This window comes from Anser brachyrhynchus (assembly GCF_964034855.1).
Source record: "Anser brachyrhynchus genome assembly, chromosome: 1".
Lineage (NCBI taxonomy): Eukaryota > Metazoa > Chordata > Aves > Anseriformes > Anatidae > Anser > Anser brachyrhynchus.
In genome coordinates this window covers 131,200,599-131,225,279 of record NC_137694.1, presented here as the reverse complement: position 1 = coordinate 131,225,279, position 24,681 = coordinate 131,200,599, and the positions used below count along the sequence as shown (strand labels likewise).

The 24,681-nt window shown below is 40.1% G+C and overlaps 1 protein-coding gene across 1 annotated transcript; it reads right to left on the bottom strand.

The window, feature by feature from the left end:
• Positions 1-3,289: 3,289 nt before the first annotated feature.
• CLTRN (collectrin, amino acid transport regulator) lies at positions 3,290-24,174 on the bottom strand. Its single transcript, XM_080589586.1, has 6 exons — positions 24,030-24,174; positions 23,579-23,637; positions 18,725-18,810; positions 12,505-12,621; positions 9,560-9,754; positions 3,290-5,102 (listed from the first exon to the last, which is right to left on the bottom strand). Exons 1-6 carry the CDS (start codon positions 24,094-24,096, stop codon positions 4,946-4,948), a joined length of 681 nt encoding a protein of 226 aa, XP_080445712.1. The 5' UTR covers positions 24,097-24,174; the 3' UTR covers positions 3,290-4,945.
• Between the last annotated feature and the right edge of the window lie 507 nt (positions 24,175-24,681).

Here is a 24,681-nt window from a genome sequence, read left to right as displayed (position 1 = left end):
ACAGTGCAAGTTTTCATTAGCAACTGTCCAGTAGCTTAGGAAGCTGCAGTGTCATTCTATTGCATACATCTCTTCTTGCATGCCACATTAAAAGGAAACAAAAACCATGAGAGGCCAAAAGAAACTGCTCATAGAAAACCAAGCACAGATTGCTCATTGCTAATGGATTGCAGACAGTTGGTCAATTTTCTGTAAAAACCTGGCACATTTAAAACAGGTAATTTCATAAGTCACAGGTTACTGCATTGGTGAAATGACCAAATGTCTGAGGGCATCTGAGATGTGTTTTTAAGAGTATCTAGAAAAATAGACACCCACTTTTTATTGGGAGCTATTTTAGACCTGTTTCACTTCTGCCCTAAACTTTAAAGTAAGTCTTTTCTTCTTTCCTTTTTTCTTTTCTTTCTTTTCTTTTCTTTTCTTTTCTTTTCTTTTCTTTTCTTTTCTTTTCTTTTCTTTTCTTTTCTTTTCTTTTCTTTTCTTTTCTTTTCTTTTCTTTTCTTTCCTTTCCTTTCCTTTCCTTTCCTTTCCTTTCCTTTCCTTTCCTTTCCTTTCCTTTCCTTTCCTTTCCTTTCCTTTCCTTTCCTTTCCTTTCCTTTCCTTTCTTTCCTTTCCTTTCCTTTCCTTTCCTTTCCTTTCCTTTCCTTTCCTTTCCTTTCTTTCCTTTCCTTTCCTTTCCTTTCCTTTCCTTTCCTTTCCTTTCCTTTCCTTTCCTTTCCTTTCCTTTCCTTTCCTTTCCTTTCCTTTCCTTTCTTCCTTTCCTTTCCTTTCCTTTCCTTTCCTTTCCTTTCCTTTCCCTTTCCTTTCCTTTCCTTTCCTTTCCTTTCCTTTCCTTTCCTTTCCTTTCCTTTCTTTGAAAAACTTTTATTTGAAAACGAGTTTTTCATGAAAAACTCTTCCTGTCAAGATGTGATAATCTTGCTTGGTCAAAACGGACACACAAGTTGTCAAACCAGAAGCTCTAATGCTAATGTAGTCATTTGCATTCATTGTGGAAATATTTTATTCCAACAGTGATGAAGGAACAAGATCTGAGTCTTGCCCTGAGGCTCCTTGTGCCCACATCACCCTTCTTTTCATGAACAGTGTCAGAAACAGTGAACTAGCTTCAGCTGTCTCCCCTCAAAATGCAGAACAAATGAGGTCCTTTGTGAAGGCATAGTCAGGAAAGTGTTCTTCATGGAGGCCAGTGTGACAGAAGCAAATGTCACCCCTGGAAGAATAAACAGGAGCGTACAGTCTGCAAGAGGGACATGAGGGAAGCCCTCCAGGATCTTCAACACCAGCAGAGCCTCAGGAGGAATACTGCATCCGGGTTTGAGTACCAGAGTGCAAAGTGGGCTAGTAGGGAAACATTTAGAGAAGGGTGCTGCAGACAGGCCACACCTCCAAGGACTTTGTGGAGGATGAGAAGCAAATGCGGAGGTGGCAGGACAGGCTTCAACCTGTTTTTGCCCAACGCAGAGTGAGTGTCAGCTTGTGGGATAGAGTTAGATTTCCTTACAGCAAGTGGCAGAATAGGTCTGGTAACGTATTTAGCATCTGCACACAGCTTGTCATCTTCCCTAAATAACTGAGTAGATGAATAAGGACACTACTAATTTCATTCACACAGCCAGTCCGTGGTCGATGCAATGCTCAAGGTTCTGCACAGGAAACAGACATGTCTAAATTTACCCAGTCCCCAGTCTACGAGCAGCATTTTAGAGTTCCTGATGTCTCTAGTGCTCCAAGCATGTAGCTAATGAGTGGCAGTGCAAACAACTTACTTGTGCATGGTTTGTGTTTATTCTAACCCACACATCAATACTGTCTCATAAGTAAGCTGAACAGAACTGCAACGTCTTTCCTAAAATGTCGACTCACTGGGGATGTGGAGCTACTGATAAACATTGCAGATCATCTTCAAACAGAACTTCTCTGCCTTTACTGCCTAATTTAACTGAATTTTCATTTTTTCTCTCCCTCTCTTCTCAAATGCAGCTCTTGAAAATAAAACAGTTCTGTCTGGGGCACACCACGTCCCTTTGAGGAAATTCATTCGCTCAGCACAAATGTAACTGAAAGCAGACCGACTCATTGCTTTCAGGAAGTATTTTACCATGAAGTATTCTATGTTGCTTGTTTCTCACTTTTCTGTTTATTATCGGGCCTTTCGATGGCAGGTGGTTTAGAGAAAAAAGCAAAACTTACAAACAGTGAAAGTTGCATAAAACCTCTGGGCCAGATCCTCAATGGATATAAATTGTCTTTGTACCATTTTCAGGCTCAGGAGAACAGGCTTTACCAAATCAAAGTGCTCTTTGTTTTCTAATAGGTTTCTGCTGCACAAGGAGAGTAGAAAAGAGATTTGTTTCTTCTGTAGCACTGTGCCCTTGATTAACCTCATTTGCAGGAGCTATTCCAGTTAAAAAGCTAATACCAACACTGACTTCTAAGTGTTGCTGTGTGATACCTGCCTGTTCATATATCATTTACTTCTCTCAAGCCATTTTCTGTCAGCACAGATGCAAGCAAGATGTATGCTGTAGCTGAATTCCATATCATCATTAGCAGAAAATTACACCAAAGTGCTATAAAGTAATTACACTCCTAAGAGGTGAGCCAGGAGGAAGTCAGTGATTAAATGTGTACCACCAGAGTCAGCCTACACCACTTGGTATTTTGTTCAGAGGCTTTCAATCTATTTTCCAATTGCTGGCTAGTGCCACGGGCTGAATCAAACCTTCAGTCGGGCCCTTCTTCATACCGAGTGAATTTTATTCCGGTCCCGTATAGCACAGCACAGGATAACAGTAATTTTTAAACGGTAGCTTGAGGTTGCTCTTGCACCACTAAGCTCTTCTTACTGAAATCTTTCAGAGGCTCTTGCAGAGGTGCTGCAGTTACAGCCATCCATTGTGGTCAGGCTGCAGCCTAGCTATCTGTCATACAAAGAATGTGAAAAGTGCGAAGGTTTAGAAATGATGTGATCTGAATTACCTACATAAAACTCTGCCTGAGTGAAAGACCTTGGAGCAATGACTGAGGAAGCAATAATAATACCGTACTCTGTATCTTCCCTCCAAATGATCTCAAACACCGGTAAGCTTAACCTTTGGCATTCCTGTGAGAAATACATATCCATGTTGTTGACAGTAATTTGAAGCACTGAGATGTTACCATTAATAACTGAGGAGTGAGCAGCACACCCTCTGGGACACAGGGAAGTCACGGTCCTCGTCCAGAGGGGCCCGCTATCAGGACACTGAAGACAACAATCAGAAAGGAGACGAGGTGAGGCAATTGATCTGTGGGCTCCATAGTTTTATTTCACATTTTGCCCTCCTCTCTCCCTCCCTCTCCCAGCTTTGAGTTCCACCCTCTCAGCCTCCTCCCTTCGGCTCGCAGTTTCCCCGATCTCCTCCCCATTCCTCCCGTTCTGCTCACCCCATTCCCAAGAGCCAGAGACAGGTCAAATGGACAAACAAAGATGATACAGCCAAAATGCCAAAGAATTTGAACCGTGGGAGATGAAAAACCTTCTCACCCTTCAGGACATTGGAGGGTCCTTTACGAGGAGCTTTTACCCAGTTTTACCCTGTTCCTGTGGGTGAAGGATCCAGATGCACAGAGTAACCTGAATAAATAAGTGGGCTTTCTAATATTGCCTCCAAACTTTACACTGAAAATGAGATGGTCAGATCCTACCTGTAGTGTTGTGGGCAGCTGTTTGGTGACTGCAGATACCATATTTTTCTTAACACCTTTCCATTCTGTGTGCAGTTACCCACACAGACAACTCTCCTTCACTCAGGCCTAATACTTCTGAAATCAGTAAGAAATTTATTACTGGTTTCAATGGGAACAGGCTTAGGGCACAGATCGCCTATTCTGCGTGCATGACTGATGTCAAAGTAATCCAGCAATGCAATTTAAGGGCTGGTATTTGGTGCCCTCAGCTTCCAGCCACATAGGAAATCCAGGTCTGAATGCTCTCTGCTGACTTACCACAGCCTACACATTATCATCTGGGTAGGACGCATGAAGACCAGTAGCCGCTGTTACAGGTGCTGGACCTTTTCAAAAGCTACCCAGCTACCACATGGAGTGTTCAGCTGACCCTGGGTTCACTACGTCCCTTGGAAATCTGCTCTAGTTTTATTATGAAAAAGCGTAAAGAATTTTCAAAGAACTGCAACATGCCCTCATAAATTTAATGAGAGCCGGACCACTAACCACAGGCTACAACTTTGGAAAATCTCCCCTTTCTTCCAACTTTTAAGTTCAACAAATTTTAAACTTTTGCAACTTTTAATTTCCAGGTCATGTAATCTGTGACTTTGTAAAGTGAAAAACCTGTTTAGTACCAGATCTTTGCTAGTTCTAATGCTATAGTTGACCCCACCACTTTTTAACCTGCTCTTATGGAGGCTGTGAAAGCTTACTTTTTTGTCCCCAATAAACTTAAACTTTCATGCACTGATCACTATTCAATCCAAAAGCATACTGTGAATGAGCAAACAGAAGTCAGCTTACAGAGAAACTTTTGCATATGGCTTAAAAGAAAGCCCAGCAAGCATTGACAATGATAGATGATCTCCCCTGTGACATTCAAGAATAATGTAGTTTCACATTTACATTAGGGAAAAACAACTAACAGACACACTTAAATAATCATTAAAAATTAAACACTTGACATAACGCAGATTTCAACCCTGTTTTGCCACACATCTTTTAGAAATCATTAATGGATATCATTTGAGGTCTTCTCATTTGCTTCGCTCATGAACAAAAGCTTTGTAATGGAGGTTCCTGTGTATCTGTTATCAGCAAAAGGTTCTCTCGAGGGAAATTAAGTGAAAGGACATTTTTCTTGTCTTCATGTTTGACATTCAGGAGTAGTGACGAGATAAGGTAGGCACGGGAGTCTTTCAAAAGAGCGCCAGATAGCAATGGCAGCATTTCATAAGGACGTGAACCGTTCATCATCTGCTGAAAAGACTCCGTTAATGTGACCTGCTTTTAAATCTAGTGTTTCGCAAGGAATCCCATTTTCTATTGTTATTGTTACTTCGCCTTTCTCTTCTAAATTTTCTCTCTCTGTTGACTCTTTATTCTTTCTAAAAACAAGGAAGAGAAAATTGTCTTATTCTATTGACCTGCAGCACTCCACCAAGCTTTCACAGACAGAAAATAGCACATTTAGTTAGAAGGTCATTGTAGGTTACGTACTGAAAGGCATCGTCTGGCGCAAAGGCTCCCCAGCGTCATTTGCTCTTACATCAACTTTAGCTGTATTAGCTCACAACCACCTTTACGTGTGAAAGCAGGCAGCTACCTGCACAGCCTCTTTGCTGCTGTAAATACACCACTGAAGAGGGGAGGCCTTCCCTTCCTGGGACTGGAAACTTTGGTTTAGTGGTTCAAGGTCAGGACTGGGAATCAGAAAACCTAGGGTAAATGCATTTTAAATATGTTATACGTATCACTTGGGCAATTGTTCTGTAAAAAGACTGGAGGTTGCAGGAGTAAAAGCTGGTGCAAGAGAAAAATAGAAAAAAAAAAACCTCTGAATCTGTTTTTTGCTTGAAGTCAGGAAGGACTGCACTACACATCTAGTCTGGCCCTGTTGTACATGTCATAGATTTCACCCAATGATGTGGATAAATTAAAATTTTAAGAAACAGATCAGCTTCTGACTGAAGCCTCTGCTGGTGGAGACTTGAGTGCCTTCAGACTCCTTGACAAACTTCTCCAGAAGTTAGGCACTCTTCCAACCTAGTATCTTTTTATACTTCTGTCTTCTAGACTAAACAATTTCATGGGTTTCACTTTCCTGGCTACAGTTCTCATGACAACCATATTAAAATAGTTAAATAAAATTATCTTGAAAAAAAAAAAAAGATATAATAGAGAAGTATCAGTCAACATGTCACAGTGTTCCTTCAATTCCAGATTTATTCTGACCTTGGAATCTACTAGTTCATAGTTGAAAAACCTGCTGTACTTTACAGCCTGCAGCATCAGCAGTTTCGGAGGATAAGAAACTCAAAGGTCGGCTCCACCGCTTCTTCCTATCCCACAACACATACTGTAACAATCTGACTCAGGACAATCATAGCAGCCTGACTCAGTATAATTTCGAATAATAGTGATATTAAGAATAATAAAATGTTATTGGCCTTTGGGAGATTGTTGGCATTACAAGATTGCTAAAAATAAATGTGGGGATAGTACTGGAAGCCTCTGACCTCTGACTGACTTACCTGCTCTTACAGGGATGAGAGTTCTTTAATTCAAAAAGTGTGGGCACAGAACATAAAGAATGATGGTTACTAAGGTGCACATTCAAAAGAAAAGAGAGGAATAGAAGAGGCGTGTAACTTGTTGCCATAGTAATTCAGAGAAGCTAAGAACTTCTTAGTCCAAGGAGAGACTCAGCAAGTCAAGGGAAGATAAAACATTGTGGGTTACTCAGGACATGAAGATCAAATCCATCGCAGGAAGGCCCCCAGCTGCAAAACAGGTGCTGGGTGAGTAACAGAGGGAAGCATTTGTGTGCTCACTCTGTCCTTACCCTTCCCAAGGCAAATGTTTTTGGTCTTTGCTGAAGATGGGATTTTGGAGGTAGGGCTGTCCTTCAGTCTAACACACCATACACAGTAAAGGATGAATAGGGTAGGGTAGGGTAGGGTAGGGTAGGGTAGGGTAGGGTAGAGTAGAGTAGAGTAGAGTAGAGTAGAGTAGAGTAGAGTAGAGTAGAGTAGAGTAGAGTAGAGTAGAGTAGAATAGAATAGAATAGAATAGAATAGAATAGAATAGAATAGAATAGAATAGAATAGAATAGAATAGAATAGAATAGAATAGAATAGAATAGAATAGAATAGAATAGAATAGAATAGAATAGAATAGAATAGAATAGAATAGAATAGAATAGAATAGAATAGAATAGAATAGAATAGAATAGAATAGAATAGAATAGAATAGAATAGAATAGAATAGAATAGAATAGAATAAGAGCAGAATAGTTCAGTTGGAAGGGACCTACAAAGACCATCAAGTCCAACTGCCTGACCACTTTGGGGCTGACCCAAAGTAGGGTCCTGCTCTGGGAAGACACCAAATCTATACTAGTAGAGAGAGAGGTGTCATACTGCTGTGATGACAGGAGAACAAACAACAAACAACAGAAGTTGCAAGATAACGTGTCTGATCCAGTTCACTGTAAAGTAAATGGCTACAGTCACATGGAGCTCTGCTAATGATTGCAAACTGCAGGCAGCTGTGGCTTGGATTTTTACATGTTGGCAGTGATGCACAGTGAAAACCTAATTAAGAAAATCTTCCAGTTCAAAAAATGACACGTGAGTCTAACTCATTAAGGAAGCTTCATTAGAGGCCAGTCATGTGCTTCCTTGATAACCTGTGTGTGAGCAGGCTGAAGCACTCCCTTTTGTGCTTATTTGAATTAAGGCATTTAACTGGTACTTTAAAGGCCAGTAAAGACAAAATGCCAGGTTTATGAGAAGTCAACACTGTCCTTGGGGCCAGATTTCCAACATAGCTTACTAGGCAACATAGCTGTCACTGTGTCAGCTCTGGTCAGGCTTCCAGGAAAACTCATTACTGGTTTTGCTGAAGTCTTTTCATGACTTATCACATACTTCAGTGCCTGAAGAAGAGATGAGCACTTTTGAAATTCTCTTCTCTAATGTCTGGCTCTTCTATCAAGAAGCCAAATAGCTCAGACCATCCATTTTACCTCTCCAGTCTTTCCAACAGTAGACAGAACAAATACATACTTGTTTTACTCTCTCACTCCCTCAGCTCTGCCTGCAGATGCCATTGAGTTGAAAGGAGGTTTAGAATTCAACCACGGATAACTCTGCTCTCAGGAAAGGCTATGCATAAAGACAAGGTAGGGAAACAGAGGAGGGAGTGAAAAGGCGCCTAACAGAACTGTTCAAGCTCAGCTGAGCTATTCTGTAAACAGGAGGGAAAAATGTTGTCTTTTAGCCTGATATAAAGTACAAAGGATTATTTTAGCTAGAAAAATCATGGCTATTTAGCACAATTTATTTATATTAGACTCATCTGAAATGTTCAGTGACCCCCTTTGAGCTAGGTGTTTTATAGACTCACAGAGCCATGATACTACACAGATACACTGAGGGTAAGTATGGGCTTCAGGAACCAACAGTCCTCCAGTTTTACAGATGAGGTTGCCTAGGTTCAGGGGATAAAGTAACCTGAAGGTTATGGAAGGCTGTGACAAGGTTTAAACTATACATGATCTCAAAGTGTCTGCCCTAACTCAAAATACTGTTTGTTGAATTTTGCTTTTTGATAACAGAAAGGGGGGGGGGGTCACAAATTCATGCAACTTTTCTGAATGCAAAATAAAAACGAAGGGATTCAGACTACCCATCTCTCTATGAAAACCACTTATCCCTCACAAAATATGCTGTTCTTCTGAGGTCTTTTAACATCGCTTTTTGAGGTGATAAGGAGGCAGAAAGGAAAAATCTCTGCAACATACTGCTTTTCACATGTGAATCCATTGCCCTGATATATCTGTGGATATAGTCCACCATACATTCAATAACTTTAATATCATCTAGTTGTCAGAACAATTTACCTTTTTTCAGCTCATCTCCTGTTCCAGTATGATCCTCTTGCTGATGTCAGAACTTTACATTAACCTAACCTTCATGGCAGCCTATGGTAGAAGCTCAACTACTTCTTACTTCCATGGCAGGATCTCAGCTCAGATGAGAAATTTCCATTCCTCATGCCCAGCTCTGAGCCAACAGCGATGGTGGGATCAAAACCTCAACTAATCTCTGACCCACTTCAACCTGCTCACACTAGGAAAGCATGAATAACCTTCTCTGTTTCACCACTGCTGCCACAGGGCAGAAAATGAGTGACAAAGGGAGTATCTCTCTCTCTTACCCTACTGCCAAAGAGCAGGCACCTAGGCTGGTGAGATGTGGTCATGAACCTGTGAAGGGCTAGGTTGCTCAGACTCATCAGGATGTGAACAGAAGGTGAGATGAGGCACCATCTCATCGGGCAGGCCTTCTTCAGCCATACCTTAACCATTACTGTGTCCTCTACTTAGGCTTCTCAAATTGCAGCAGCGCTTTTTCTACCCTTGTCAGTTTTTGACACTATGGCCTTGGAGGGGGCACAGTCATTGGCAGGCTTCTCTCCCTTGGTAGCTATTTGGCTACTCTGTGAGAGGAGATTCACCTACAGCATGCTAAATCTTGAGAACAAAAAGTTCAACAAAATGACAACAAAAGTCTGTGTAAAGCTATTGTCTCTACTTAGATGACCTCCAGGATCAGGCTGTTATCCTCCTTGTTTCCCATACCCCAGCATTACTAAGGCATTTAGTTCACAGTTAAAAAAATTTAAACCCTACCCTCAGAAAAGGACACAAAGGCTACCTTTACCTATGGATGGAGCAAGGACACAGCCATGATTTCTCTGAGGCAGATTTGAAAAGCACAACCAACCCAGCTAACTTAATTTGCCAGTATGTAGTTAGAAGAAAAGCTAAGCTGCTTACTTCTTGCGCTGTTGAATCCCTGCAACAACGAGGAAAACAATTGCAGCCACAATGAGACAAAGAACAACACCAAATACTATAAGCCAGACAGGTGTGGAGGGCTCAACAGGAGGTGCTAAAGTGGAGGATATCTTCAGGAACTGCAGCGTTTTGTCACTCAGTAGGAAGGCATTGTTGATTCTGTTCCGGTTCATCCTTCATAAAAACAAAAAGCATCACAGCTCTTTAAAAAGGTATTTTATAAATAAAAAGGATAGAAGAAAAAAAAATATTTTCATGTGTGTGCTGCAAGCCTGTCAGGGTTGAATTTGATCCAGCATGATGTTGGTAGGATTACACAGACCTTCACTTTAGCATAGATCCTGTCAGTAATCCATAGATACCCACATGCTTACAGGGTTTTGAATACCAGACTTCCTTATTTATTTATCTGAAAAATTGGAAAATACAGATGAGACTTGAAGTACAGTATTATTAATTGTTTCTGGTTTGGACCACATGCTGAAGATTTAGCAATCTAAAATGGTGGCTCTGTTGTCTTGTTCATGAGACATTCAAGGATAGCGTGGGACTGGTGGTGCCACTCTGCAATGCTCAGATGATTTTCTTATCAGTGCCCCTTGGTTCCATAAACTGAACTATCTTACATGTTATAGGCATGTACATCTGCTCTTGCTGCTGTAGATTCTCTTAGATCCACGAGGCACTAGTTATTATTTGGTCCAGAAGAATCCACACCCATTGCCAATACACCTTTCTTCCCTGTAGGATGTATCTAAATGAATTTGTACTTTGCACATGTTTTCTATTATGAGAAACACACTTTTTCAAATGAATAGTACAACTGCTACCCTTGAATGGATATCTTCACTCACATTCATTACTTTTGAGCATTTGCAGTAATTTATGGATCTGAATCTAAGCAGTCTCAAAAGTATTTAGCAGTATCTTTCACTAGCTTTTGCAAAACATTTGAAAATTTTGAGAAAATTTATTACACATATTGGTGTTCAGAGATTTTGATTGCAGTTGTATCATTCACATCATCTCTTTCTTTCATACAATTAAATTAATTTACCATAGAGCAAGTATTTCCTAAGTAATATTTCCCATAAGATATATGGGAAACAAAGGTAAAATTTTGAAAATTACTCTTCTTGGAAATCATCATGTTGACTATCTCTTAAGCAGGAAGTTCTTACCCTTAACGGAAAGCTAGCATTCCTGGAGAGGACTGAAAGCCATGGCATATTATAAGACTCATTATATGGTAAGCCACCTGTGATTTAAAGAGATTTTCACCCTTATTGATATAAATGGTTCATTGTGAGCAGCTAAAGTAAGCGTTGTTCTCCCTCCTCTAATGGCTGGAGTTACAGACTTATGTGCTCAAAGACATGCGGGTAACTACAGGTGCTTATTGTGTTATATATCCATGTATATTTGTGCAAGATCTTGGGAACCATACAGAGCTCTGAGAAGGTTTGCCTTCCTCTTTGTTCTTAGGTTCTGGAGAACCTCATACAATAAAATCCTGGTCCTCAGTAGCATTCTTACATGATGCAGTACTATACAAAGAATTAGAATAATGGTTTAGGATGGAAGCCTGCAATCAGAAGCAATTGAATTTTCAAGTATGAAGCTTTATAGAACACTTTAATTCTTGTTTCTGTGTTAGGTAGGAATTACAACTTTTTAAAAATAGCATATTCTTTTTTGGGTGAGAGACAACAGTTAAAAAAACAAACATGCTATAATAGTATCCAATTTCTCCTGCAAAGAGGGCATATAAAAGACTTAAGTAAATCAGCTTATGCTACTGAATGATTCAAAGAATAACAGAAATGAAAAGGAAAAAAAAATCTGCATTCCAGCACTCTTAGAGAGCTTCAGTGAATAAATAATCTGCTTCCTCCACTAATGCTATGAAACTATTGTTTGGTGTCTCTGTAGGAAACAGTTTAATCTACTCATAAGCTTAAAAGTTAATCTTTCCAAAAGAACGCATACTCATTCATCAGGAATTAGGCATTACACCTCCATAGAGATAACGTGAATTTTCAAGACAAAGTACAGAATGTCGAAAAACAAAGAGGTCTGTTTTCCACTCAGTGCTTGAGAAAGATATGTGAGTTATGCTGCCTGTGGGAGTCATCCCCATAAACCCCTTTCGTAGCTTTAATAGACCATTGAAGTCAGGTTTTTCCCTCTTCAACTCCACGCTCTTGCTTTTATTGGCTACAGAATGTGATATTGAGTAGAAAGTGAACTGATTTGTACCACACGGTATTTGTACAAGTAATGCTCAACTACTGTAGCAACTAGCATTCCAAAAAGAGCTGAAATGAGAATAACGTGAGTACAAGGTTATTTAAGCCAAGCTGGGACACAGCCAGCTCTTCTCATGAATAGCTCACATGAGCTCTTCTCATGTGAGCATTGACTTCTACAGGAAGCCTGAAAAACTGTACTTGATGAGAACCTAAAGGGAGCCTGTGGTTACTAGTCCTGGTGCATGCAGATGGACATATGACATGCAATGAGCCTGAAATGATATAAATCCCTCACAAAAAGGATGGAATTCTGTCATCTGAGGAAGAAGGCTTTCTCACAAATGTAGCAGCCGGATGCCAGCAGTGCTTCTGCCATGCACGGGATACGAAATTACAGTTTGGGCTCTGGGAAGGGGTCTAGCTTTCATCCAAAGCTCCAGCATTAAGAGAGACTCCTTCCACAGTTATAATCCCAAGGTTCACATGCTTTGAATTCTGTGGGCCTGTTAAAAATCCTGCTAATCTTACACGCCTGAAAGAGTACTGACCCCTTGGTGTTTTAACTACTTCCATTAGTTCGTCCTTAAAGAGGCAGAGTGCTTATTCATGGCCCCAGAGAGAAAGCATCCTCAGTCAGCAAGAAAGGAGAGGCTGCAGAAGCAGTGACTGTACCTGATGGCTGCCTCTACCTCGCTTCCTGGAACAGTTGTTGTATTTTTGGAAGAATCCGTGACCACAAACCAAAATGACACCCGATCCGTCACATTGCAGAGCAGCACATTGGAAATTCTACAGATGGTTAAAAAAATAATAATAAAAAAAAATTAAAGAAACATGGGATTAATTATTGAAATATTTCAGATTTTCCTAAAATACTGCTTTCATCTAAGGGGGAATAATCTTCTAAAAAATGTAACGGTTAATGCCCAAGGAAGAAACACCACCCACGGCATTTCCTATTTCCTGATATGATTGAAAATATGTAAGCTTATTGAAACCAAAGTTGAACCTACAAATGAATTTCTGAATCTACTACCAACCTGTCTGGTCTTGGACACACATTTAGTGTAATAAAACAGAAAAATAAATATTTGTATCTTAATCATCTGGGCTATGAAAATAAAGCCATATAATGACATAAACACATTGATGAAATAAGAATTTTATTTTTGACAGCCAGTGCTACAGGAGCCAGACATGGGCGATTCCCCATACAATCTTCAAGTGTGTGCAGTCCCTCTACAGGGTACACTTTCAGGAGAGAGGAGAGGAGGTCAACAGGGAGGAAAGAGTAAAGAAATTGGTGTTATTCTTTTTAACATCTTTCTGCACTGTCAAGCACAGAGTGGAGGCAAAAGGCTGAATATAAACATCATGCTGGGACTGATCTATGCCCTCTAGGATGTGCTATGGCATATTTACTTCATCTGTTTCAAAAGAAGATTACTTGGTTTTATGTGAAGTTAATAGTGGAAGGCTATAGGCATGCAGCTTCTCACGGTATACTATGTAAAAAGTGGGTGAAATGTCTTTAAAATGCCCTTTTTTCAGAACCTTATGAACTTGTAATCTACCACTGGTACTAGTAAGTGTGTTAAATGAACTATAATTAGAAATACCTCGCAGAATGATATCATCATGAGTATTAAAAATAAAGAATTGAAGGCTAATACATGTATAACATAGGGACTGAGAATAGATGGTGCCCTCATGTTCTTCTATCTGTTCCTATTTTATTCATACAACCGAGAAACCAGCCAAACACGTGTGCAATATACAGCAATTGCTGTAAATGTAGCATTTATTACAGCATGGCAAGGAATATGATATGCATCATAGAAGTACATCCAAAAACTTGAAAGACAGAGAGCTGGAGAGAGAAAAATAGAAAACAACAACAACAACAAAACATTCTGTATCATTAATAAATAACCCTTTGGCTCAGGATTCAGCTTTCCTGGTCATGCCCAAGCAGTGAGCAAATATTCCAAAAGCCCACGAGCAAGAGTCAGGACTACTTTTATTGCCAGGGAGCAGCCCAGCCTTGGTTCACCTTTGCATAAGGTCTGCCTGGCCACAAGCATAACAAAGCTGCCCTGACCCCGTCTTGTTGGACCCCACTTGGGACAACTGGACTTCAAATGCTACCTGCTGTTCCGGAGAAGGAGACCGTGCTGTGGGCCAGCAAAGACGAATGCAGCCTCTCTCTTAATTAACGACACTGATGCCCATTATTATCACTGCTTTCAAGGTTTGGAGTGTCCATCATCAAAATGCAAATTTTAACATTTTCTTTCCAGCTTCTGCAATTTCCCAGGCTGCCACAGAGCTCTGTTTTGTAGTGCCATCTTCTGGCTAATTACAAACTTAATTAAATGACTGCTAACAAGACTTCAGCAATGGTCTGAGGAGCAGAAAGCACAAAGTAGGAAAGAATGTAAGGTAACAAATGCTGCCCTTAAGTGCATAGTCTCCAGCAAGAAAAAGAAAAAAAAATAATAAAAAAAAAAAGACTGTTAAAGCAAGCATTGGCTTGTTCACAACAGTTTACTTTGGATATTTTATAGAAATACTTATTGCTAAAAGCTTTTTTGGGTGGTGGGTGCCTTTTTGGTTCAGGTGCCAGAGTGTTTGGGTAGGGCAACCTTTAATTTTACAGAGAAGGTATATATTCCACAGAGACATGCAATAAAGTGGAAAGCAATGATTTTGCAGAGCTGAAATACCCACTTTTACCTCTCAGGAACCATGTCAATTTTGCAAATACAGAGAATTTTCTTGGATAAAACAGGAAAGCCATCCTCTGGGATTTTAAAAGATGTTCACATCAGTTTGCTGGCAACAGTCAGAAGATGAAAGTAGATTTATTCCACTCAAAATAAAAGCAAAGCACAAAAATTACAGGAGGGGGGAAAAAAGTGTCTACTTTTGGCTGGTGGATGACAAACTCTTGCTGACTTCACAGAATACCTAAAAATGTATCTGTGGAGGAAGTTTTCCTTCAGGAGAATTTATAACAGTAGGACCTAAATCTTCACGCTGCTGCAGTTCTTAAAACCGGAATTTCTGTGGTGCACTCATAAACTGGTCCAGGCAGAAAATCTGAGTTCATATTGCTCTACAAATGTTCTCAAAATATGATGTGTGAGCAAAGCTCATTCCCCCAACAGAAAGACACGTTTGGTGGGCAAAGACTGGCAGAACACCCTGGCATTCTCTACAGCCTCAGAGACTCAAATGGACTCTTCATGCTGGGGTCTTCCCTACGTTGCCAAGGCTTTCAGCAGGAGATAGGGCAGTCAGACATCGCTGGGGGCAGTGTCTCCATCTCTGGATGGAACAGCACTGAATCAGCTGGGCAGCAAGACTCATGCTGAGTTACGGAAATTTTGCCTCCTCAATGCCCCCTGTTGTGTCTAAAATCCTTGCCTGATTATCAGCATCTAAAACCCAGCTTCACTGCTGCTTTTCATCAGGGGAATCTGAATGATGCAAATCCTTTCAGGCTCCAAAAAGAATAACACTGTTCACAAGAAGGTCAAAGAGGATTGCATAAACACCAAAATGGACTAGTTCAACAAGCACCAATGTGATCATTCCCTTGCAGCAGGTATGCCTTTTTTTTTTTTTTTCCATTGCTATTTGCACATAGGTTTGATTTGCAGCATGCTGAAGTGTTCGAATCTCCTTATGGAGATTTAGAGGATTATTTAGGGATAAGAAGATCCATCAGAGACTCAATGGGTGCTGGGTGCCTACAGTGGCTGTAAACTAGTGGGAGAAGCATGGGCCCTGAGTCCCAAGTGTCTGTATCTGGCTATCTCTACAAGTTTATTTTGTTGTTCTAAGTAGTCAGAATATTTTTTAGTATCAAAAATGCCTGTCTTAGGAGGACAGATAATGTTGATGAATGTTTTCTGATTAGTTTGTTAGGAAAACTGTATCTTCCTTACATAGAAATGGGGGGAAGATGTACCAAAAGTAGATCCTTTCATTTGAACGTAGGTAAATGTGATCACATTCTTTCTACTCTAAAGATTAACCAGTGTCAGGCCAAAAATAAATGCATATTATTTCAAATGAGTGACAGATTAGGGAAAGCAGGATTGCTAACACAGGCTGTGGACAATCATCTTCTAACACTGGCAGATCAAAGGTTGGCTTATGTAATTCATGAATGTATGTATTGAGAATTAATCAAAAAGCTATACAGAGAGCAAGAAAAAAATTACTTGTGTTTCTCCACTGAACATTAAACCTTTATTTTATCTCTATTAATAATTACTGAGTAGTTCCATGGATTGTGTTTTTTTTTTTTCCTGTTTCACACAACCTTGACAATTTATCAAGCCTTTCAAACATTAAACACAGCTCCACGATTTATTAAATTTTAGTTTAGAAATTAACTTTAGAGAAACTGAGATACAATGTGCCATCCTGTCCACTCCGAGTGGGACCACTTGGTGGTTACACGAGGGCAGCAGCACCAGCACCAGCTGCTCTTTCCAGCGGCACATTCAAATGCTTGCCATCACAGGCTGGCTTTAATCCAGCTTCAGAGTCTAACAAAAGATGACTTTGAATCTCAGACATGATGGGCAGGCTGCAACAATGGTTATGCTGATCCACCAGAAAATTATATGGGGCCTGATCCAGATTGCTGAAGTTAATGACGTTCAGTCTCATGTGGGAGTCAGCTGTGGCTGCTGCTGCAGCGTCGTGGCTTAGAAATTAATGGGATGTTAAAGGGGAGGTGTGTCACATTCTGGTTATGTCCCCGTGCAGAAATTATACTCTGTCAGAAACAGTGTTTGGTTGTAAAAGAGCAGTGGATTTTTCATAAAATTTTCTTTTGTCAAAAATGTTTAACTGACTGGATGCAAAATTTGGGTATATTTAGATGCTACCAGAATGCAGTCATTGGCAACTTGTTTCTTCTTTTATCACAGAATAATTGATCATCTTTTACATCTCATGAAGAAAACCTGCTGGCATTTACCTGTAAATGTGCCCATAGTGTAATGCAATTTATTTGCCACAAGTTCCCTCAGTAGATTAAAAATTCTACCTAACATGCAAAGTAGCAGAAAAAACTGCTTTGTGACAAAAGGTGTAAGATTTCACTCAGTCTAAAGCTCAGTGAGACTCTTTGGGATCGAGGTTGGGTACAGCCTGGCACTTACCTAACTTGTAACTATGTGGGGTCCTTGCCTCTGCCCCAGCAAGTTACACTCATGAGGAAGTTCTGTACTGTCTTAGAAACAGGAAAAGATGTCCACACCTAGCTGCTTGTAAATACTGTACTGACATCTCCTTTGACAAACTGAATAGCAGGAAATTGTTGATGTGTGCAAGCCCACCTCCAAACTGGAGTAACACTGCCAGTATCATATTTGTCCATATGAAAAGCTGTCTTGGTAGGAAATTGAGCTAAGTGAGCACAAATGCTGTGGTTTTTCAGAGCGGATAAACACAGCTTCCATTAAAATTTTAAGTCCTTTCATACTGGATTTTTCCCATTCCTATACCAGACTTTCTAATATTAGTTGAGTCTGCAGACAGCCACGGTACTTGAAGAGAATAAAGTTCACTGGTGTCTGACACAGGCTTTTTGCCATGTGAAAGCACCACAGATTTGAAGGAAGAGAATAATAATTTAAAAAGGGGACCTGGGACTAAACTAAATATATGGAAGCAAATCCTTATGGGTCAGAGACTGAATTAAAATTCTCCTTATTTGAAAACCTGAGAAAAAGCCCTGCATAATCACCTTTAATTAGCTTGAATCTTAAATTCATTTTTTGTAAGCGTCATGTTCATTGTGTGCAGTGGGAACATACTTGACTGTTTTTGTTAAGCTCGGCGTAATGGCTCCTTTGCTCACATAAGGCACCTTCTGAGGAACACGAATAAAACAGTAAGGAACCAAACAATCCCATGACGTGGAGGGGGAGCGCATCTTCTATTTACGAGAAAGTGCATCAACCACAATAGTCATCATATGACTAAAGATAACTAATGTCTTTGCAATTGTGCACTATGCTTCATCTGATGCAATGATGGCCTAAAGCAGGTTTTTTTTTGGAAAGTAAATTGAAAACCTTATCCTCATTAGCATACCAGAGCCATAAATCTTTCCTTTAAGACTGAAAAACAATAAACAAAAAAAAAAAAAGGCCTATAGAAATGCACTCACAAGGTTTCTTGTTTAAGAAAGGGAAGAACACACACACAGAAGATGCAGCCTGCTAAATGGTCTGTCTGATCTGGCATCTAATTTCATAAGTAGCAATGATCAGAAGCCTGAGAAGAATATTCAATGCCTTAGGGTAGATTTAATCCCAAAACCAATTAATGGCTGATTTATGTCTGAACAGCAACATCTGAAAATTCTTGATGCTAGGTAATTCAGCAGCTGTAATATTAGGGAGAGAGCACCAGCACAGCAATCCACCTTCCAGTTCTCTGGCTCAGCTCATCTTCAGCACAGCGCTGAAGCTACACGCTGAGTAAATGTGCACCAAAGCTGCTTATTCAAGGATCCACACCGCATTTCTTGACCTTGCCGATGGGCCCCTTCACCTCTTCCCAGTACGGCCTCCAGAAGGTATCATGTCTTACTGCCAGAGTCTGCTAGAGAAAATTGGCACGGCCCCACTGAGAATGACAGCTGTGCCACTTCACATCAGTGGGGACACTGCTCCAAGGACTGCACGCTGCTTAAGGCAGAGAGAGTGATATTTAACATGTATGTAGGTGTCAAAAAAATACACTGGAACAGTCTGCTTTTGGAGGCTGTATATAATGATTTCTACACGTCAGTACAGCAGAGAATGGCCCACTAGGTGCAGCACTGTTAATAGGTATAAGGCAAATCAGAGTAGATGCTTACTGAGTCGTAGTTTTGGTGGAATATCTTCTCATTGTAAAAGCCACCATTGCTTTGAAGAGGTACTCTTCATTTGCATCCCAGGCATACTGTAAAGGAAGATGGAAAATCATCAGTTTCAGCTTCGGTGCTTGCGGTACGGAGGGGGAAAAGAGTCACTGAACTTGGAATGCTATACTGATCAAGAAAATGAATAAATTCACTGGTTGTGCTATGAAAATAAATTCCTGCCTCTTATTTAGTGTGCAAGGATGACTTCTAATGGCTACCACGAAATGCAATACAAAGTGAAATGAACTTTTCCAAAAACTGAATGAATGGAATGTTTCTGGCAACTGGCCAAACTGGAAATGTAATGCACTTCATGGCAAAGACCAGGCACATTACCAGAATTCTCCCAACACAGCTGCACCAATTGCCTTGACTCTTTTGTTGGATCATCCATGTTAAAGGAGGTTTAAATTCACTCTTAAAGACCAGGCGGTTCTGCCAGAAAAAAAAAAAGCTAACGTTGAAGGTAGTCTGTGGGAGCTGGATGCCAGGACACCAGGAAAAAAAAAAAAAGAGAGAGAGATTGTGGCCTTCTTGCTGCATGCTGTTCTTACAACATGAAGATAGACTCAACTACAAGCTGAAGATAGGCTCAGCTACAGGGAAAAATACTACATCACATTTGAGATAAAAGAAAGAAAACTGCACCGTTACTATTTCAATAAAAAGTAAAAACGGTCTCCAAAAACTTTTCTCTGTTGTCTTGATGAAAAATCAAGCTTCCGTAATTTCAGGTTTCTGACAAAGCTTCCCTAGGTTCCCCTGGGCTTTCATTCCCACATGCAATTCTAATGACCAACAAGAACTGCACCTATTACATTTTTATAACAAAAGACGTGACTGAGGCATACTGATTGAATTTCCCCTTTCAGCAGATTATAAAGATTAATAGTTTCTTGGAATGATATTAGTGGAGGTTAGAGGCAGCTTTCCTCAGTCAATCAGAACACAAATCTAATCTTTAACTTTCAGCATTAAAAAAAATCTTCCCTGTAATCATCCAAAACAGAAAAACAGTGGAGTGGATACTTAATCCCGCTGACAACCTAGACCTACTTTTTCATGGGCCTTTATAACACACTCAAAAAGCATCAATACACGTCAAAAAACAGCAGACAGAACACCACTGAAAATGCCAAATCTTAATTCTGTTTTTTAAATTCTGATTTTGGATGCATGCAGCTGAAACCTCTCTGTAAAAAGGAGGAATCCAACTTCCAGACACCATCCCTCATTTTGCTCTGACATACTGCGGACTGGGAGCCTGAATAGGGAAGGAGGCAGACAGTTAAAGGGCAGAAAGTCATACTGATCATATTTATCATCCCTAAACGAATGACGAGTGGTGAAATGGGCTGAGATACGGTTGGACGGGGACAACAGAGCTGAGCAACAGACAGCTTGAGCAGCATGAAAAGCCAGATGCAGCACTGAGAATCAGGTTTCTGACTCACCACTCTTGCTTTGTGAATGAAGGGAGGTGTAAACCCACTGTGATAATGCATGCCAGTCGGGGAATTAAAGTGAAAACAAAAGAGGACTGTTTGCATAAAAATATTTAAAAGCCCATATTTTGAGCCCACTGCACTGATGGAAATGTAACAGTAATGTCAGCTATAGTATTAAAAGAAAAAGAGACAATGTAGTAGAGGAAGGAATACAGATAAGAACCATAAAACTATTTACCATAATTTCAAAGACATCTGTATTTAAACCACAGAGCACAATTTGCAGCAGTAAAAGGGCAGATCATCCTCTTTTTTGTGTGTGGCACTATTGACTGAATCCCTGCGTGCCATCTGTAGTCCTTGAGAGCAGGTCCAAAAGGACGGAAAAAGATCATTTGTTATCCAGTGGATTAAACCAGCTGTAGAGGTAATTCCCTCAGATGGATAATGGATCATGATGAAACTCCATTTCATGCTTACATGGACACAAATGCAATACCTGTCCTACATACTATATGTACTTGATATGTTTATGTTTAGTGCGCTACATGTATACATGCACAATGCATCATTATGAAGTAGATGGTTTTCATGATGAAAAAAAATAATGATGCAGTAGCCTAGAGCTTCTTTAAGACAAAGTAACAAGAAGGGTACCAGCTGAAAGAGTAAGCACTTTAAAACAGAAAGCATAAACTGCGAGAAATGGGAGAGGAGACTGGCAGAGAAAACCAAGCAGCACTCAGGGGTCTGCTCTAGTGAGGAGAGGGAGCTGCAGAGTGCCTTCTGGGCAGAAGGGTGAGAAGCCCCAGGAAAACAGGGATGAGACAGGAGGCAGAGGAGATGGAGATGGCTGTGGGCTCCATGTGAACAAGAACCTCTGAACATGACTGCTTGCAGGAATATGCGTGGTGGGAAGGCAACCTAATTAGGAGGAAGAGGGCGGCAAGAATGCCTTTAAGGTAATAAATGGTACAGACACAGCTGACTGTCAAAGCCAGTCTTTATTGCTTGCTAGTGAAAGAGGAGGCTGTTGAGACAATGGGAAAAAAAGAAAAAAAAAAAAAGAAAAGAAAAAAAAGATGAGTGTAGATTGTAAAATGCTATAGTAGTTCTCTAAGGAAGACAAAATGTATGTTAGTAGAACAAAATTATAATCTTATAAACTTGCCCTGTGCAACCTGATCCAAATGCAGTGTTGATTTGGCCTTGAGCAGCAGAGGACGAGGGACAACTGAAGGTCTCTTCCCTCCTGAGTGGCTCTATACTTTAATTACCTGGTCCTTGGGCCTTCAGTATAGCTACACACAAACGGAACATGCTTTCTGGGCCCCATTTGGTGGCAAGACACTGCATGTACAGCAGCCTTTCTCCCCCTTACCCTCTGCTGTGGAAGCATCCTGAACACGTGAGCCGGAAGGGAAGTGCACCTTGTTTCACCCGGCTGCAGCCCCTGATGCGCTAGCTCTTTTTGAACTGGTTGAACTAAGAGGTGACACAGAGTTACGCAGGCGTTTCTGTGGACATCACACCTGCTCACTCTGGTTGACTCTGGCCCTTTTGAGCTAACTCTCTACGGCTTTTCTAACTCCGTGCCTAGGAAGCAACCAGTGACTCCAGAAGCCACTCATAAAGTTAACACCATCCTCAGAGAGACTCTGTCCGTAAATCACCTTCCTTCTGTTTAGGTTTCCTCCCAACAGTTAGCCAGCAGTGTCTCTGTCTCTGACATTGTTTTCAAGTAACGTGAAAACAGCTAGATACGTACTATATCTTAGCTGCTATTTCCACTCCACTGTGACAAGAACAACATTAATACACCAAACAGCACTAAACAATAAAAGACTCCCCACTTACTGTTTTTTTCTTGTAATATAAAGTACCTTTAAGATGGTTTGTATCATACCTTTTTGGGGATGAAAAATAGAAAAATTACAAATGGTCAGACAAATCTCGCTTATTTTACTATAATTTCAGAACTAAAAAACACTGATAAAGAGCACTGCTGGGAGCTGCAGTTTTTATTCCTCGTTTTGAGCCTAATGTTTTGAACCAAGATTAAATCAAAATATTTGCAGTTATTATCACAAGGTGTTTCAATAATGATTTTGATATATTTTCAACGACAGCATTGCACTATTTCACTAATTTTTAAAACAATCTAGGTTTGCACAACTGTTTAATTAGTCTCTCACCCAAGAGGATTGACTTCAATACCAATTTCCACAGACAAATACTTTAGCATATACCTTGAACGTTTCTTCTTAATGTATCCGGTTTATGAAGTTCGCAGTGGAATTGGTCCCTCCTACTGTTAAAGTTACCTAATAGTCCAGGGTAGTTTCAGAATGGCTTTTAAGGTCACAGGGAGATTCTCATACCTCCAGTCTCTTCTAGAATGTAATTTATGGTGTTTTGTTTCCCAGGGCTCCTAACAATCAGACATTAGACTTCCAGTGGAGGTGACTGTCCAAGACATTTCATATCTAATTTTATTCAGAGCCCTGTAGCACTGCAGATTTGCTGTAAGCATTCAAAACCGAAAATGAATATTGCATTCGGCCATATCTCATAGCTTTTTAGATCAGGAAGGACCATTTAGTCACCTAATTTCCCAAACTCTTGCATATTACAGACCATTATTGCTCACACCAGCACTCATACATTAAGTCCAAGGACCTGAATTAAGCCAAAGCATTTCAGTCCTCATGAGACTAACCTGTGCACCACAGGCAGAGAAGAAAGGGCACTATCCAAAGCCTATATTAGTAGGGAATTGATGAGATATGCTTGAATGATCTCTACAGATCATGGTTGTCTGAGAGCCTGACATAAAATCCCATTTCATAAAGATCTAACAATCTTTTCCTGCTTATAATCTCTGACATGCTTGACTTTACAATTAGCACTGTCAGGAAGAAATGCTTTTCCCAAAATACAGACTTAGATTTATGCAGCATCTCTCATGCATGAAGTGCAACATCTCTACTGTTTTTTTTTTTGTTGTTGATTTTTTTTTCACGAAAAAGAGAAAGAAGAAAAAGGAAAAGGAAAAGAGAAAAAGAAAAACAGAACAAGAAAAAGGAATAGAAAAATAGAAAAAGAAAAAAAAAAGGAATAGAAAAAGGAAAAAATACTTTGACAGAAAATTATCTTTATGAAAAGGCAAGCTTTACACTTCACTTACAGGATGTCATTTTAAGGAGTGGGCTAGCCAAATGCCATGACTTGAGCAAGCTATTACAATTAACACTTCAGAACAAATTGCTTGTGCTGCCTTCAGAAATTTTACAGTGTGTATTAGTTCTTTTTTGGCAGATGTTTAGTTAGGAAGAATATGTGAAGATACTTTACTTACTGCATTATCTCCCAAAGCTGTTTTGATACTAAGGCGTACTTTGAAAGCATTCTGTGCATCTGACACAAAGAGAAGAAAAGCAAACATATATTGATAGTCACCAAGATAGGATTTTAAATCATTTACTTCTCTAATTATTTTACAGATCACAGTTTCTAAATTTGCCCTAACAGATTACCTGGTTAGGAGAACCAGAAGTTACTAGCATGAATAAATGCATCAGCCTTATAGATTTTCAGTCAGGTTTACCGTGACCTCTTTAAAATAGGTAAGATCAACTTCTGTACTTAATTTGCAAACTCAGCAAAGAAGTGAATGCTCAGAGTAACCATATTTAACATAGATGCAACCAGATAAAATAAAAAACATAAGAAGCCGACAGCTATGTAGGCATAATCTCACAGTTAAATTTCCCCGAGGAAGAGTGGGAAGCAGCAGCTCCAAAACTTACCTGGCTTGCAGAGCTCAGCACGAGCAACAGTAACTACAGAGAAAGTAAGCAGCAAAACCTGTAACATCCTTTCAGTGTGGAAAAGTTGAGGCAAAAAGAAGTAAGTCTCTGGTGTAAAGCACTCTTAAACTTTCTGTGACCCAGGATTAAAGCATCAGCAGCACAAGTGAGCAACCAAGTAAAAGGTTTAATAATTAACCCCCGTTATTTTAGCTAAAACGGGCACTAGAAACAACTGTCTTCTGTTAGTTATTTACTACCTTTATCTGTAGTAAAAGGAAAAAAAAAAAAAAAAGCTGTTATAAGGTTTTAATTTTCTTTCTTCCTGTACAGAATAATGCAAAGCATTACACAGTGTTTTTTTTTCCCCGCATGTGATTTTAGACACATATACACAGGATGTCTGAGACACCTAATGCCAGACCAGACTGCAGCTCTGGTGGCCAGATGCTGTGCTGTTACCCACAGCGCGTGAGGTTCACCTGCAGCGATGCTGTGCCAACAAAATCAACTTCTGAAACATTGCTTAGAACTAAGAAAAGTTATAAAGGCGGAGAAGTACTTTCTTGCTATTGGAGGGTCGCTACAGTAGAAACTGGAATGAGAGAACGTGCAATAGAAGGACTTGATGGGGAAGCATGTATGCATATCG

Coding starts and splice junctions, on each gene's coding strand:
- CLTRN (XM_080589586.1), bottom strand. CDS start 24,096: ATGTTACAGGTTTTGCTGCTTACTTTCTCTGTAGTTACTGTTGCTCGT. Junction 18,811..23,578: donor CAGCTTTGGGAGATAATGCA/GTAAGTAAAGTA, acceptor CTTCCTTTACAG/TATGCCTGGGATGCAAATGA. Junction 5,103..9,559: donor GGGATTCAACAGCGCAAGAA/GTAAGCAGCTTA, acceptor CCTTGTTTTTAG/AAAGAATAAAGAGTCAACAG.